At 38.7% G+C, this 17,985-nt stretch overlaps 1 protein-coding gene across 5 annotated transcripts; it reads right to left on the bottom strand.

Annotated features, from left to right (window-relative positions):
- Positions 1 to 152: 152 nt before the first annotated feature.
- Positions 153 to 17,832, bottom strand: LOC137199326 (sorting nexin-14-like). 5 transcript variants are annotated; one of them, XM_067613542.1, is made up of 31 exons: positions 16,924 to 17,832; positions 16,583 to 16,767; positions 16,333 to 16,453; positions 16,044 to 16,117; positions 15,515 to 15,593; positions 15,387 to 15,430; positions 15,206 to 15,293; positions 15,028 to 15,112; positions 14,787 to 14,943; positions 14,512 to 14,587; positions 14,237 to 14,281; positions 14,061 to 14,141; positions 13,721 to 13,835; positions 13,126 to 13,281; positions 12,897 to 13,021; positions 12,169 to 12,227; positions 11,615 to 11,641; positions 10,636 to 10,782; positions 9,815 to 9,947; positions 7,566 to 7,752; positions 6,821 to 6,904; positions 6,416 to 6,516; positions 4,879 to 4,990; positions 4,620 to 4,660; positions 4,247 to 4,366; positions 3,296 to 3,419; positions 2,398 to 2,562; positions 1,870 to 1,965; positions 1,650 to 1,741; positions 1,201 to 1,257; positions 153 to 404 (listed from the first exon to the last, which is right to left on the bottom strand). In XM_067613542.1, exons 2-31 carry the CDS (start codon positions 16,717 to 16,719, stop codon positions 363 to 365), a joined length of 2,970 nt encoding a protein of 989 aa, XP_067469643.1. In that variant the 5' UTR covers positions 16,720 to 16,767; positions 16,924 to 17,832; the 3' UTR covers positions 153 to 362. The 5 variants fall into 5 exon arrangements, with proteins under 5 accessions (XP_067469643.1, XP_067469645.1, XP_067469644.1 ...); XM_067613544.1 differs by lacking the exon at positions 16,583 to 16,767; XM_067613543.1 differs by lacking the exon at positions 11,615 to 11,641 and having other exon boundaries at positions 16,924 to 17,831.
- Between the last annotated feature and the right edge of the window lie 153 nt (positions 17,833 to 17,985).

The raw sequence follows: 17,985 nt of genomic DNA, 5'->3' as shown, positions 1-17,985 counted from the left end.
ATAGACATTAAGACATAAAATGCTTTAGAGGATAATAATGTCTGCACTACTGGCAAATTTTAAAGCATGTGGTTTTACCATGTGATTTCACGCTCAGTTTACACTTAGACACTGTTTACTTTTACAGTTAAAAATAACTACACAGGACACACTTCAGTTTCTCAGTGCAACACTGATGTATCATTTATTTTACACATTAAAAGACACATACAGCAGGAAAAGCCTAATGTTTTCTCGCTGTGACGGGTATCTAGATCAATACTGTACATGTAATCTACAGGTTAGTTTCAGGTAACCAGACCAAACAAAGTCTCTGCAGATGTGTAGATGTCAGCATGTTAGCTTGTGTCTGTTGGTCCATTTTACATCCATGGAGCCATCACAGACGTCTCCTTCTGTACTTGCTGAGAAAACAAATAATAATAGACATTCAATTATATATATATTCATCACTTTTAGTTATAGTTAATGTCTAATGGCTAAGGTATTAATTATTCACTGTTAACGTCACATCTGATTTGATAGTTTTAAATTCAGAATGCATGTTACTATTACAGCATCTATTAATTAAACCATGATTATATTGATCTATCTATCTACAAAAATATGTATCTTTATAGTGTACATCAAAAAGAGAAACACGCTTCAAGTGCAAAAAATACATCTAAACAACAAATACATCTTGAAAATGAATCTTTACGAGAACCCTGACTGCAATATTGTTACCTTATAACTATGGTTTCTTGCTCTAACATCATAACATGATTGATTTTTGATAATGTCCTCTAAACTGACACAATAATATGATTTAAAACATACCTAAATAGGATAACAATGTGTACTGTATATATTATAAGACTTTCAATCACTGAAATTGAGTCATAAAGACATACTTGCAAACTCATTTGAAGTTCTACTCAGTCATTTATCCTTCATGTTTCTTGAACCAACAAGTGCATTTGAATCATATTTTACAGATTTAACATTAAGCTATGATAACGTATCTCTATATTTAGTTTTAGTGATCTGTCATTTGTGAGACATTAGCAAACAGTCACAAGTTTCAGTCAATGAATTATGCCAGGTGTAATAATCATGACCTTGCAGATATGATCAAAATCAGATGAATAAACATCATGTTTTGTCCAAATATATTCAGACTCTGCATTTCTTTAGAAACCAAGGCCAGCATCTGTTTACCTTGTTTAGTTCAGGAAAAAGTTCTTGAATAGCGATATCCAAAAGTACATATGTCAGCTGAGGGAGGCAAAAAATCAGGGAGAGGATGAAAAGCATTAAGGCTGGTGATTTTTTATATAGAAATGTTTACAGAAAATGTATTTCAAAACAATATACAAATGCTGAATTGCAAAGGAATTGACACTCAAAATACACAAAAGATTTTAGGATTTTCCATCTTTCATGTCACATTATGAATAGTACAGACATACAGTATAGCAGAAAAAAGAGATTAATTCACTTTCTCTTCACACAATATCTGCCACAGCTTTCCTCAGGTCATTCTTCATCTTGACAAGAAAAGTTATTCAGCAGTGAGGTACAAAACATGCTGAAGAAACGAGGGAAGCGTTTTACATCTGAGGCGTGTGTGCATGTGTGTGTGATTGTGTGAGCAAGTGTCCTTGTACCTGTTTGTTGAGAACTGGCTGCTGCAGTCCGTCGAAGAGGAGACGCACCCCTTCATACTTGGCTTCTTCTCCGATACACTTCCCCAGAAAGTCTAAAGACAAACGGTTTATGAATTTCCAGCCCACACACAAAACTGACCACTTTTTCTTATATCTGTATATGTCTTGTAAGCGAAAAATGCTGACAGTAAACTGGCTTCCATACTGAATATATATATACCTGGAATATATCTCATCATCTCCTCAAAGGTCTTCTTCGCCCTCTTCTGCTTGTCGTGGACCGAGCGGGGCGGACTGCTCTCACAGAAAACAGTGTCTAGAGGAGCAGAGAATATGCACACCTCATTTAATGAGTGTGTGTAAAGGAATAGTTTAACATTTGAGGAAATACACTCCCAGAGTTAGACGAGAAGATCGACACCACTCTCATTTTTGTGTGTTAAGTCCAGAGCTGAACCCCAGCGGGTGATTAGTCTACTTTAGCATAAAAACTGGAAGAAGGGGGAAAACAGCAAGCCTGGCTCTGTCCAAAGTTTCAAAATATACCCACAAGCATCTTTAAAGTGTACTTTATGACAGATTGTCTCTTTTTATAATGTGAAGATAAAGAGAAATGTGGTTTTAGGGGGAGTTATGAGCTGTAACTAGTAATTTTCCCCTGCTTCTAGTCTTTAAGCTGTGAGAGTGACATTGATTTTTTTCATCTAACTCTCCCAAAATGTTATTTCATTGTGCATCTGCAGTGTACCTCTGAGCAGGGTAATGAGTGAGACTAGCCGGTGCTCCTGGACCACCTGGTTCAATTTGTACTGAAGGTAGTAATCTGTGTAGGCCTCCAGCGTGTTCTTGAACAGGATCCTTCCACCCATTAGCAGGTGGTGCAGCCAGTCAGGGATGTGGAAAACAACTCGGGCTGACAACCATGAAGAAGAAGGAGGAGATAACGATAAGGGGACATAGAGAGAGAGTGTGTTTGAGTAAATTATGGGCTCTGGTGTAATTGTCTAAGTCACAGATTCTTAAGGGAGTAGTGATCTCCCACCTCACTACATTCACAGCTCTGAACAGTTCACACATTGTAACGGGGTTTTTTTCTCATAATTACAATACAACAATTCAAACATAGAAACAAAATCACATCATAATACAGATGTTGTCACATTATAACATGTGTGACAGCTGGTTTTCATCTTTGTTTTTGCTGTAATAGCTTCTATCTGTGTTATATATTGCAACTGCAATATATTAAATGTGTTTTTGTGAGACATTTGTTGTCATTTGTTCAAACTGCTGATCAATGATTCACATTTCTACATGAAGTATTAAATCTGATAGTATAGCATTGATTTTCAAATTTAATATTTTTAATGAAGATGGTAATTATTCAGTTAAGTTAAATATTTTCTGTGCCAGCTAATATTTTTGTTTTTATTGAATTACTCTTTATGTCTTTGAGCTTATTTGTATTCTTGGTAAAGCAGGTTTATTATTCTTTCTTATGATATTTCAAGCTGGTCATGTAAAATAACCTCACACTTTAAAACAAAAGTCTCAATGACAAAGAGAATGAATAAAATAATCCAATAAATGTAATAAATAATACATTGTGATGATTACAATAACAAACTCCATGAGGATTTACTTACCCACATACATTAAGTAGTCATACACCCCTTCAACAGTGATCATTTCCATGAAGTAGTTCTGATTGTGTCTCTTCTCAGCCATTTCTGATCGGCTAGCATTGTTTTTGAAGAGGTCATTGAAGAGCTGGGAGAGAGGGATTTATACATGTTTAGTCATTTCTTTGACTTTTCTGTTCTGAGTGACTGACAGAGCTCTGCTGAAGTAAGAATGCAAAATGTGAAGATTGTAAAATTGCAATTAAAGGTCTTCCTGATTAAGTTTTTAAACGGTATGACAAGAGGTTAATAGCATTTGCCCCTGTATTTAGGGACAATGACACTGATTTGATCAAGTTATTGAGCCAGAAATAGTCAACACTTAAAATAAATTTTAAAAAATAAGTAAAATCAATTCAGCCTCTGGCAAGTTTTCAAGTTACATGCTTACAGCCTATTTGGCTGAAAAAGAGGGTTAAGGATGTCATTGCATGTCTGATCAGATTACAGTTTTGTAAACTACTTTAAACAGACGGGTCAAATTTTGGCGAGCCAGTTTGATACAAAAAGAGTTTGTATATACATGATGTTGTGTAAATAAGATAGGAGAAAGATGGTTAAGTCATTACTGGCTGAGAAGTTGCCTTTGAATTGTTTCTCTTTACTTCTTTGAGGTCCAGTTCAACTTCCCTTTATTTGAAGACAGATGGACCAGTTGATTACAGTTCAAAAGAATCGACACTGCCAAACTAACAGTGTAAACAGTTCCTACAGTGATTTCATAACTTTGCTTTGAAAACGCCATTTAAAATATGTCAATCTTGATTGGATTGTGAGAACGCTTTTTTGGCAACCTTTCAGAAACTAATTACAAAAAGATCTAACTGCAATCAAACAATGACATTCCTGAGGTCTGTGCTTGCTGGGAGAGAGAGAGAGAGCAGATAAAAGATGTAGATTATATCATTTCCTAACCTTTTTATCATTTTCTGAAGTGGGGCTGAGGATAGTGAGCTCGGGGCGGCTGGGTTTGGGTTTGGGAGATTCACAGGAGTTGAAGAAGGACTGAATGAAAGGCTCCAGATGCTGCCCTTTCTAACAGAAAAAAAGCAAATCAGACAATCTGTATAAGTTACAATGAGTGTGTTCTTTCTCTTTAAGATGTATTTGTCATATACAAGTGTTTAATGGACTGTTAAGGATGTCAGAATTTCACAAGCGACTGCTTAAATTTGCAGTGATTTGGTGGGAAACATCTGTATTAGAGATAGAGGGAAATGGGGAACATTCTGCAGAGTCCCATACCACAAACACACACACACATACCACTAAAGAATGTATTACTTACCTCTTTTATCAGTTTGCTGGGAACGGACTTAATGATTTTCCCTGTGAAACAGAAATACTTTATCTCAGTGACGTATGGTATGTCACATTTTGCCTCTGTTCGAGACACATGTATCTTTTCACTGCAACCGAAGGTCAGACTGATCAAACAAATTCACAGTGTTTTTGACATGTTCTCTTGTCCAAACATAATCCATCTCACTGGTCTTTGTCACATTCTCTTACATCCCCGCTCAGCCAGAATCCGCCTCATACTATACCCAGGTTTACGTCCGGTAACATCTTGTCCAGGAACTGAGACTCCATGCTGTGAGGAGACAGGAAGTCGGCCAGAAGCTGACTGTTGCTCAGTTCTGGGTGCTGCAAAAGTTTCTGTAAATCAAACAGATTTATATAAGAACATAATTCAGAGGACCTTGGATCAAACCAGCAGCTTTTCAATATATTTGACATTAGAGGCAAAGTTGAGTAAAAGCAGGGACAGTATATTACTCAGGTTGCCATGTGAACACAGATGTTTTACTCATTTTGTGACAAAACAGACTTTTTTTCGAAGACCATACCAGTTATTCTGTATGTTTTATCATTACCGACCATTTTCTACAGAATACCATTGGCTTTTAAATGTTTTTTTAGCCTCTCAAGTAGCTTTTGCAGTCCATAAATTTCAGTATGCTATAAAAATCCCCTTACAGACACTTGAAACTCATTTAGATACCTATCTCAATCCATCACAGTGAATAATTTGATTTTTTGTTTCGTTATGATCTTGTTTTAATGCCCTTGGGAGCATTCAGGAACTGTTTCAAAATGTTTTCCTTGAAAATGCATTCAAGGTCGCTCCTGCTCTGACACATCTGGCAATTGTGAGGCTGCTGCCAACAACTGGGACTTTGTGAGGAATGTGAGAGTGAGAAATAAATTCCAGAGATCAAACAATCTATGGTGATGAAATTAATGTGAATTTCAAATCTCAAATCAAGTTAGAGTGTCTTTGGATGTGCTGCTAAAAAGAGTCTTTAAAGTGAAACAGCTGTCTCAACTTTCATTTTCTCTTTGTTTTGAAAAACTGCAGCTGCAGATAATTTCTTCTCTGGTTAGAACAGTGATCTAACCTGACCATGGTGCTGACATACAGCACGCCTAGTTCTTCACAATTTCAAAATGAACACTTTTAAAGGTTATTTTCTGAAACCGGACATTGTGTGTTCCTGTCAGGACGATGGAACAAATGCTCAAAAAATTGACAGTGTCTCAATTTAATCTTGATGTCTCGTCACTCCTGGTGCTGCCTGTTCAGCTAAATGAAAATGAGCTGAAAGATTTGTCTGGAGCAGAGCTGTGAGAGTGTGAGCACATGTTAATCCCTCTTGGTCTGAGAAAAAATGGTATTTAAAGAATTACAGTACTGCACTTAACCTTTTATATTATTGTGTAACCATGTAATGCGAAAATGGGCTAAGGCTTGTATTTCTACTACACAGATTTTAGAGTGAATGAACTCCTGGCTTATCTCCATCCTACTCTACTTATCTATACAGAACATGCAAGACTTGTTTCCTATTTGAATTAGCCAGTGCTTGGTGGGAAACTGGCACATGTTCAGAACCTGACTACAGTTTGCTTGACAAATATATGCGCCTACTTTCATCACAGAGAGATCAGAGTAACAGCTGTATGTTTTAAATATCTTCACCCCTCATCACAGACGCATTGGATAATTCTGGCTCATTTCCAGACCCACCAGTCTGGCTGTCTAGTAAAATTCATAAGCAAAAGATCTCCTAAAACATCTACCTGAAGGTATTCCTGGAACTCCTCCCGCTTTGATGTAAGAAACTCGTAATTCTTGGGACCGATGATTCTTTTGGAAGGCAGTTGTGCATCTGGAAATGATCCTACAGAGGGTGTAAGATTTCACAGAAAAAAACATTGTTTTTTATTTATTTTTGAAGAACAAGCATGTCCATTTATTTCAAAGGGAAAATAGAGGTTGTGTGGTTTCCAATATGAGTTGCTGAATGATGACAACACAGTCATTGAACACATTAAACTTACTTGACTTCTAAAACAAAGGTTCGCTTGGAAGTAATGGTCTGTGAATTCTGGGAAATGTGTGACACCATTTTAGTGGGAAATATCTTCCTTATGACAAGAAATGAAAAAAGAATAGTGCGGAGGCCCTCTAATATGCAAACTTACCATGAAACTCAGTGAGCTTTGACTCAAGGACATAGAACTCCAGATATCTTCTGTACACAGACCAATGCTCAGTCTCATGTCCCACTGCAGTCAAACACAAACAGAAAAAACATAAAGACTTAACAAACGAAATCTGACCTCATTTAGCGCATTATCACTGCCACATGAGGCAACTATGCATGTTGAGAAGAACTGTTTTGAACTTAAGTCCTACATAAAGATGTAACAAGGTCAAACTCAGCTTTCTCCTTTTCACAGCTTTTTCTTACTTGGATATTTTACTCTTATAATTTGATTTGTTTGTGCGAAAAATTACTACATCTAGCACTTCAATGTCACTGGGACAAATCTATGGGGTCTCAGTTATTGGCAAGAAGATGCTCTTATCAGTTTTAAATTAAGATAACAAAATGTATTTTTTACAGTTAGATCATTACAGCAAATCTAAGCTTTAACTGACTTGAAAACCTAAATTCTCAGTAGAAAGTTACTGGATAGTTGGTGGGTTGTTTGCTAATGTTGAAGGCTACTGTCACTCAAATCTGATCAAACCACACCCATATTTTTTATTTTTCAGGGGCTTTAAACATTTCTGTGAATACAAACTTACAGTAATATGATACATTATTGGTCAAATCCTTATTCTGAATGCATGAAAGATAGCTAATTCTAATATATCATGTAGAAAAGCACAATGACCTCTCTCAGCTGACACAGTCAGACAGAAAGGCCCACTCAGCCTCACCTGCCTTCCGGTCATTGCGCTCCACATCAATACAGAACACAGGAATCCTCTCCCTTTTCACATCGTCGTCATAGAAATCAATGTAAGGGATGGTGATGTTCCAGGCTGAGAGGTTTCGGGGGGTGCTGGGGGTGGAGGCGGCCTCTACTGGGGAGTCATCCTCCAGGACCATCATGGCTTCCTCAACCTTGAATGGCCAGAAGTGAGAGGGGTCAAGGTCACTAACAGTCAGCATCTTCAGAAAGAATAGAACCCGGTCAAAACTCCTACTTTTGAGGTGCAAAACACTGCAGGTAAAAACAGTGTAAAGAAAATAATTACAGTGGCAACACGGCTAATCTCAAGATCACCACTGGCTGGACAGCTGTGTCAATAAATCTTTCAAAAAAATGTTAGCGGAATTTCAGCCACAAATGAAGGAAATGCTTAAGAAAACACAGGATATCCACTTAACAGTAGGTACATGACAGGAGATTAAAGAAATATTAGCAGACATTCTACAGATTTACAGTATGTGTGGAACATTATATCTGCACATGATATCTGTGGTTGATTTTCCTACACACAACAATTGTAAAATAATTCAAAACAGCTGAGCACTCCCTTTCAAGAGATAAGTAAAAGTCTTCTGATCAGAACTCAGTAACACACCTGTTCAGTTTCTCTGGAGCATTTTCATGTCAGTATCTGAGGTGTTTTCAGAGGAAAATACTCTTAAGCCCCACACAACCCTCTGTTGGCTGAGCATGAAATCTCATGCATTGCTCAAATCCATGGAACCGCTTTTTTAAGATACATTTTCCATTTGAGGTGACGTAATGTATGCAGCCATAAAAAATAACAAATGATTAAGCTTTCATAGAACGCAGAACAAGCAGATATATTTTATATATCTGATTATGTTTAAAAAGTGTGCAAAAATGTTTTGTCCAACTAGTCAACAAAATGTAAGGGTTGTACTGGAAACATTTAAGTTCAACTGGTTCTTCAGAAGAGCTTTCTTGGATCAAGTAAATATTTCAGGAAGCCAGACAGCAGTGATCCAAGAGTATAACCTGCAATATCATCAAAACAGAAATCTCTGGAGTTAACACATGGGAGACAGATTTGGTGAACGGTATGGCTTTCCTTTCTTTGCTTACCAACACCCCCATGTGGTGACTGCAGTATTATTGCAGAGAACTGCTTTTGCTTAACTTCCTTTTACAGAAGCTTGGCTGTTTACAATATATTCAAAATTGGTTGAATTTTATGTCATGAGATCCTTTTTTTATTCGGAAGTAATGACTTCAAGTTAACATACAGAATGAGTTCACATTCTTTCATATTTTCTTTGTGAGGAACACAAAGCAATGGAGGGTATAATTATATAATTAAATGTTTAAATAAAAGAATAAATATATAATTGTATAATACAATGCTTAAATAAATAATTATATAATTGAATGCTTAATTGTCACCATAAATAAATCAAAATTAAATTAGACATTATATCTGTAAATGTTTTATTTATTTGTGTATTTATTTATTCATTTATACATGTATATATTTATAAATTTACACATTTGTATATTTATTTATTCATTTGTACATTAATGTATTTATTTACTTATTCATTTATCCACACATGAATTATCTATTTATAATTTTTTTAAATAAACTTTCAATTATAGTGTAACTTTCTGCGGCAAAATAAATAAATCTTTCAAATCCATCCATCAAAATTGAGGGGGCAGACTTTGCCCTGCGATTGGTGGTTTGAGTTGAATCTACTGCTTGTGCCTAATTTAAGATGGCAGCACCCGGTGCGGATCTTAATGAAAACTCGCATGCTACAATGGTAGATGTGTTGTCTGTAGCTGAACAGATGGAAGCAAATGCCATTTCCTATGTTTTTTTAGATCAGATTGAAGGCTTCGCTGAATGAACTGGAATAATATTGGCCCTGACTGACACAGAAATTAATGAAGCTGTATTCACAATCCCAGATCCTGCTGGGTCTGTAATACTGTTCATTCACCAAGGATGAAAATACTGGAATGAAAGACATTTTATCCAATATAAACTTTGACATCTGAAGGGCTGTTTTCAGTCTGAATACAGACTTTAGTATGAGGGATACACACAGGACTGTTAGATTTGTGTTTAAATCTAGACTCTGGTGTAATAGAAAACTAAGGAAGTATTATAACAAAACACTCTAAATAATCTAAAACTGAATGTTTAGATCATTTCTAGTTCAGCCTCACCATATCATCCTCTCCCTCTACCAGCCCATAGGATGGCAGCATCGCTCCCTCCATGGTTGTGCTCTTGAACACCCCTTTGATCTTACTGCCAATGCGGCTGATCCCAAAGGACTCGCCCCTCTTTGACGTGTTCCTGCAGGCCAAAGAGGGAGGTTATTAGACAATGCTTGATGGGGGAGATCTGCATGGCTTCAGCAAAGCAAATGCAGCTTGAGAGAGGCGACAGGGGAGGAATCGTAGAGGAGCGGATGGGAAGAAAGGAGCAGTGTACTGCATCGGTATTATGACAGTACATGAGAGGGGGAGAGAGCTAAGGTAGCCAAACCCAAGCCAAAAATATCACTTCACAGCCATCTCACAATGAAATGCCTGGGTTGGTTAAACGCTGCCAAAAGCAAACACAGCACATGGCAGTGAGCAGTGATTTCATGAACAGATTTTCAGTGATCACAAACATCTTGGATGATCCAGTTACCAGTCAGCCAGGAAAGGCACACAGCATCACAGGTGTTCTCTGTGAGTGCCTGTTAGATTAAGTGAGATAAAAACCACCATATTTCTCATGGTGATATACCCAAAACACAAGAAACTGAACATTGAAAAGTCACTGCATTGTCAAAAATCAACAGGCAAATCTTTTGCCTAAACAACACAACAGGAAGGAGGAGGAGGAAGGACACATGACATATAAACCAAGGTTCCCATGCATTCGTCTCACCATGCAAGCAGCTGGCTGGGACTGGGGTCACGTATGGGGGGGAAAGTGGACAGCATGACATCACACTGAGAGACCTGTGACAGACAGATGGACCCTGACTTACTTGGGTGATGAGTGGCGGTGGGATAGCGAGCCGTATGGGAAAGTTGTGAACGTGGACTGGGCATGGAGGGAGTTAAAGGATGCAGGTGAAGAGCTGCCAGAGGCGGTGAACAGTGAGGATGGGGACTCGGGGCTCCAGTCCCAGGAACTATAAGCAGAACAAGGTCACGTCCCCACGGGCAAAAGGAGGGAGAGGACCGTGGATCATACGGGGGCAGGCAGTGTGGTGGTTACAGAATCAGAGTGGACATTCAGTCACACACACACACACACACACACAGAGCACGGTGGTGGCAATACATAGATGGAATAACGGGCGGACAGACGGACAGAGTGGAAGGGGGTTACTGAACCGCAGACATGGAGTGAGTTTAGGAGCCATTATCTATTATCTCTTCTGTCTCCTTTGAGTGGAACAATTCATGCTGCTTTGAAAACTGCCTTCATAACAAGATTATTTTCCAAACCAGATGGAAGAACTGAAACATTAAACCAAACTTCCTTCTTGAAGTTCCCTTAATGTTTTTTTTTTCAAAAAAAGAAAAGAAAATAAAGCCAAAACCTTCCTAAACTAAGGTTTTATATTACATGTGTTGAGCAGCAAAACTCTTGATTAGCTCCATTAACATATAATTAATGATGACTCATGCTGTGATTAGCATGATTAGCTGATTAAGGTCACTTTTCTCAATCTTCTCTCATTTGCATTTACAGCACAAGTACAAAATATAACACATATTTAGTGTGTGAAATTAGATCAGCAATAAAATTAAATATCATTATCATATTCTCGCCTAGTGCTCATTGAATTGAACCTCTGATTGCAGCAGGTCCAGGGAAGTCTGAATTTGTTAAAAAGGCAGTACATCTTCCTCTGTAGACCAGTCAAGCAAGAATGAAGTGTCTTTTGTATCTTGCGTGCAGCAGCACTGTTCAGCCATCCACTGTTTTTGATCAGCACACTGATGCCTTATACTCACCGGATGTCATCCAAACTGAGGCTATTTCTGGAACAATATGCACAAGGAGTTAGTGGCAGGGCCCCGTGGCCACATACACACTGCACCCCGTGATAGAAACATGACAGTTGTTCCCTGGGCTCGAGTCGCTTCACTAATTTAAGTGCAATTAAACCACACATTTGAAACTTCTCATGTTTTTATAGCTAATTTAGAGCTTGTTTTGTTGTGAATTCATATTAATATTTGCGGATGCATGCTATATTCTTCAGACACAGATTAATAAAAACAATAAGTATAAATTATCAGTAAAATTCAGAAAGCTTAAAGAAACTTAAGTTGCATGTGGGTTCAAACACAGCAATCAATTTTGTGCCCCAAAAAATAAACTACCAGTGAAGCATCCTGTGTTTTCCTTCAGTGTTTATCAGTCTAATCTAATGGCAAACATTACAGTCAAGCTTTTCTTTTGTTTCACATACACACACATGCACACGCACGAGCACACGCAAACACACACACACACAAACACACACACACACGCACACAGAGACGAGTGGTACAATGGCACATACCTGCTCATTTTGGAATTCCTGGCAGGGGACTCGGCCCCTCTCAGAAGCTGGCGGAAGTACTGCAAAAGGACATGGAAAAAGGAAATAAATGTTTGTATACAGTTTGAGGCAATCCAACACTGCAAGTATACAAGCAACATTAAAGACACTGTACTATGCTCTGTATCTATGTAGTGACCTCTTCATGCTTTAATAACAATCATAACTGCACTTTTTTATCACATTAGCCTATCATCTTATTTTCCAGACACACTATTCATGCGGGGCAGTGGCCTGCTGTGGACAATGGCTGCACACCGGTCCACCCAGCTGTATTCATTGAAACACCCTCTGAGGGGTGAAATTTGGCTTGGCAGCTTGGCATAATGCCAGTGTCGGCTCATTGGCCAGTTGCGTGTCTAGTATTGATGACACGGCTGATAGCGGTTGGTGGCTGAGAGATCGGAAGAGGACTGCGCAAAAAGGGTCAGTGAATTCACAATCACTTCTAACTCCAGCGTTTTCCAGATATAGTTTTGTTAATTCTGAGATGATCAAAATTCAAAAGCTAGAAGATATTAACATCTTTTGTGCTGGAGCAACCAAATTATGAAAGGACTGTATCTAGGAATCAGAGCATGACAAACAGATGTAGTAGAAATACAAAAAAAGGTGATTAATAAATTGGGTCAGATGTCAGGGCGGTTGACAGCGAGCTGAGTGATTTATTTGATGGTTTAGATGCTAACCTCATCGCTGTGACAGAACATAGGTGTGAAAACATTCTCCAGGAGGGACAGGACGTGCTCATAGGCTTCAAACAAACATCTCATGGTCTGCAGTTTCACCACCTCTGAATACGGACCCTCAGCAACTGAGGAAGTACAAAACAAAAAACAAACAAAAAGAAAAAACTTCATAAAATCAAAACATTTAATAGATTATATACGTAAATGTTAATTATGGTATGTCACATACTGTTGCGTATTTCTTCCACAATAAAGGGGTCGAAGCGGATCTTGTCGACGCTCTCGTCCAAACAGTAGGTCTCATAGATCTTCTTCACCTCTTCGTGAAGCATCATCTTCTCAGAGTCAGACAGCTCTGGGCACAGTATCCTATCGTTGAACTCCTCTGAGACGTTAAAAGAGTCAGACATCTCAGTCTCATTGCGTAAGGACCTTTAAGAATGCATAAATGTGGTATCCGAGAGTGCCAAGGTTATGGACAGCCAGAGTTTTGCTGATGATTTCAGATTGACTGTGAATGGACGGTAGGTGATAGAAGAGTGGGGGTTGCTTCTATTCAGGTCATTTCTCTGCTGTAGAATAAATTGACAGCTACTGCCACTTACAGGTTCTTAAATATATATAAACCAAATAGGATACCTACTTTACCAAAGTGCTACAACTTATTTTGAGTAATATTTAGAATTTAAAACCTAAATTTCAGATGATGTTAGTCTCAGTGGTGGTCGGACACAAGATTTGCGATGCATCACATGACTTCAATCAGTACGAATAACAGCTTGACCTGCAAACATAAACACCTGAAAGGACCGGGACACACTTACCGACTGCAAGGCAGAACTGGAGCACGTGGACAGCCCCCTCTTGCTTCAAAAAGTTCATGAATCGGAAGAGAAGGTCTTGCTGTTCTCTGATTTCCTTCAACTCCAGCTTTAGCACCTTGGTGAGAGAGAGAGAGCAGTAGGGGATGTCGTAATAGAAATTACAGTTGACAGCTTCTTCTTGCTTCTTAAGAACCTCAGTGATATTAAGTTAAAAAAACACTCAGTCTGTATATTGTGATTATGTACTAGATATTATTGCATAAAATAACTAGTGGCTTGTTCATGAGTCAGTGATCAGAGATTATATACAGTTTAAACTTTGATCTGAGGATACACTTACTGAGGGCTTTTTGTTGCGAATATCAGAGTATTTTTGCAGGAAAGGAACCAACGTTGAAGTTGGCTCTGTGGCTTCTTCAGGCTGGAGGGAAAAAAATACATCTTATTCACTCTAAAATCATGTTTAAGTACACAGAATGCAAATTGCGCTGCCTGTGCACATTAAAAGCTACTTACTGGAGAGTTGTCGATGAATATCAAAAGTAAAAGATTCACTGTGTCCTGAAATGAAAAACCAGCAGTCAAAAAAATAATATAGCACACAGTAATTCCTTACTTAAAGCAAACATTTCTTGTTTGGTGTTCTGATGAAGAAAAATGTTTGTGTTACATTTGCATGCTTGTAGTAAATAACACTGATTGAAAGGTTTAGTAAATACTAATCAAATATGGTCTTGGACTGACAACAGTTTTGGCTTCAGAAAATCAGTCCTTAATGTGTCTACACTCACAGGATCAGCCAAGTAGTCCATTGAAGGAAGGAAGACAGAACCAGCCAAGACTTCTCTTATCAGGAGAGTAAGAGATCTAAGAGGAGCGACAGCAGGAAAGCAGGAAAAAAAGAAAATGAAAGAGTAAAGAATGATCCTCATCTACTTTTGACAATACTGTCAGACTTTCTCCTTTGAGGGATGTTAAAGTATACTGATGCTGTGATGTTTTGTGACACATTTTGACTAATATATGGGAGGGCTGCATGGCCTTTACTGTCACAGCAATAAGTTACCTGCAGTCTGTGGCCTTGGGTGGCAGGATGTAGGGGAAAAGCATCTCTGTGAGCTTCCTGAGGTAGAGGAGCTCATCTCTGCGAGAGCGGAGTGCTACATGGAGGTCAGGACCATATTCCTCCAGTGCGGCTTGTTGAAGGAACTCTGTGTTCTTTACTGCAGAGGAGAGCAGAAAGAGTTAGCCTTTTATACAATGAAATACAATGAAAATGACTCAGTGTGTGATCATAACAGCAGTACCTTTCTGTCTTGCTTTGGTAATTATTTCAATGTGCTTCATGGAAACTTTAAGAAGCTTTTTCGTGATGAGGGATGCGACATCAACCTGGAAGAAAATCAAATGAAATTACTTTACAATTATACATGTTAAGTTAAACAGCATCCCAAGATTTTAACTCCACACAGTCTGATTTGTCACCTTCTGGGTTCGACGGACCAACACAGCTGCGAAGAAACGCAAGGTCACTCTCAGCTCGTCAACAAACGCCTCATCATCTGTGATGTCTCTGAAAAAGAAACGCTTTACAGTCACTAAATAAGATACATAATGACACTCTGATGTATAACGGAGAGGCAACAAATAAAAAAGCATGACTTACCTATACCATGGATACACAAAATTTTCCAGAACAAGCTCCAGAATCTAGAAAAAAAACAAAACAGAAGTGGATTATGAGATAATTTAAATAATAACTTCAAAAATATGCTTCATCCACGTATGCTTTACCTCTGAAAGTGAAGCATCCACCTTAGAAGGAACTTCCAGGTCAAGCCACGGTTGATAGTTTTCGAGTAATAAAGTCGGTCTGTCATAAATTGAACAAACAAAAAAAAATCAGTGTAATACAAAGAAAAAAAATACATTTATCCTGTCTTAACACTAGAGGGCAGTGCAACTTCTCCCATTAGTTGATGATAAACAGTATGTAAGGGTATATCATTGAGCACATGGAATGTATGTTGACAAACCAAATGCAATAAGATTAAGGCAAAATAATATAAAAATCCTCTCTTTAGTGAATCCAGATGGGTGTTTGACTCTAAATTAATCAGTCTGCTTCATTTTTACCCTTTTTTTTAGTCGCACAACAGGATGGGCAGTGGCATGGTCACATACTGCCAGAGAATATCCAGGTGTACGCAATGCCCTCCTGTGTCTTTCTGCAAGGCTGTTGTTAACATAAATGTTAGGGTCACAACAAAAAAAACCCTGTTTTTCAATAACCACTGCACCACACCATAACCAGGTAACTCACCTGTGCCTTTTGCATTTGATTTTTCCACAAACAGCACAGCTGTGGCCCAGTGGAAACAGTTCCTGCTGGTATGACTGCAACAGAGAGTTAACACATATTAACATATACAATACTCTTTTTCTTGCTCAGGATCTATTACACAGGCAACTTATATTATGTGAAATCATTAACAGACCATCCCAAAACTCAGCGAAATTATTCATGTAAAGGTATGAAGTCAAAACACTTTGGAATTTAATTTTATTACTATCACCCAGCTCTATTCATTCATTCTTGCTTTCTGACCTACCTTGATCTTTGGTTTGATGGAGACTAGGATGTTGGGCAGCAGTGACTCAGGCCCCAAAGAGCAGTAGAAAGTAACAACACCAGCCAGGAAGGACCAAAATACCATCATTATATGAATATATCTGTGAAAGCAGAGGAAACATTCTGCTTTTGAATATGTAAAATAAACACCACATAATTCACAGGAAATAGATGAAGGTGTCAGGGATGTCACATGCAGTGGCATTAAATAGCTACTGTGCTCTTCTAACCTGTTTAAAAGCACAGTGGACAGCAGCAGGACCAGAAGCAGAAAGCAGAAGACTGGATACTGTCGGCCCAGTTCTCTGAGCAGGTCCAGCTTTATCTTGCGTCTTATTCTCTGCAGACAAGCTCTGATGCATCCCATGTTTGTTGTTTTGGGAGCCTGTGCGCATCTATAGCCTACTGCATATTACTGTAAAATAAACAACGCATTACGGAGCGACTGTTAAATAAACAAGGGCGTGTAGCAGCGACACAAAAAGCTCTAAATAATGACATTTGACATTGCTGTTTACTTTTTCATACCAAGCAGGTTGCAGTGATTTCATTTGTCGAGTATTGCACTTACTGTAAATGTACGGTGGATGTCATGGGCCAATTTTCACTGTAATGTTATTCCATCAGCGACCATCATGAATTTGCAGAATAAATACGCAGGCTGCCTGTTTGAAGGATCAGCGCAGGCTAGGTGAGGTGCCGTACACAGCTGTAAACCACAGCAGGATTAGCGGCAATTACGCAGCATCATCTGTGTATACGCTCTGCTAAAGCTCAGGCAATGTTTGGCTAATGGCTACGGTGCTCGGGTTGTCACTTCTGTCCATTGCGGGGCAGCGCTCGCTGTCTGAGGCTTGACAGCGCCGGAGACGCATGATGTCACCTCCGCTCCTCTCACAGCAGCTAGTAACATACTAGCCGCTGTAGTAAACAAGCACACTCTCTCAAATGAATTAGCCAAAATGAACGACGTTTCCTGACAGAGTGGACAGGATATGATGGGAGTGGTGGGCCTTATCCGCCGAGTAAAATTAAAAAACATTTTTCCTCAAATAACGGACTCGAAGCGCAAGCGCCGACGCCACTGTATGGTTAATAGCATACCATGTCAATTTACCGAAGAAAACTACACATGGAAACCGAAATTGTCATCCATTTTACGTTTTTTTCTAGCTAACATGGAGGGGTTAACCGCCAATTAATGAGTTCCGCTGTAGTAACCACATCGATACTGTTGCTATGGTCACCTGCAGGAAAGAGTGAATCAACCGTTATACCGAACGACATGTTTCGTCCCACGGTCCGGAAAGATTATTTTCGCAATTAATAAGTCACAAACACAATTTTCAAGTATTAATGGCCCCACTTGCGGTTATGGCAATACACTGACTGTATACGAATTCATTATCAAGACTTAAGTGGGACTAAAGACGTTTAAAAATAACGTGAATCAAACAATATCAGTCTTCTGGTCTGATAGGTAGATTACTGTGCTGGCATGAGGTGACCGAAAGACCTACTGCAAAGAAATAGTTTAGTGGAAGAAAGTTATGGTCAAAAGTCCTTGAAGGACACAAAGCTGCTCTCCGCATTACAAAATATAGGCCACAGCTATATGATTTAGGGCACCCAT

Source organism: Thunnus thynnus, chromosome 16 (genome assembly GCF_963924715.1).
Source record: "Thunnus thynnus chromosome 16, fThuThy2.1, whole genome shotgun sequence".
Lineage (NCBI taxonomy): Eukaryota > Metazoa > Chordata > Actinopteri > Scombriformes > Scombridae > Thunnus > Thunnus thynnus.
Note: the sequence above shows the minus strand (reverse complement) of the source record. Positions and strands in the feature narration are given on the sequence as shown.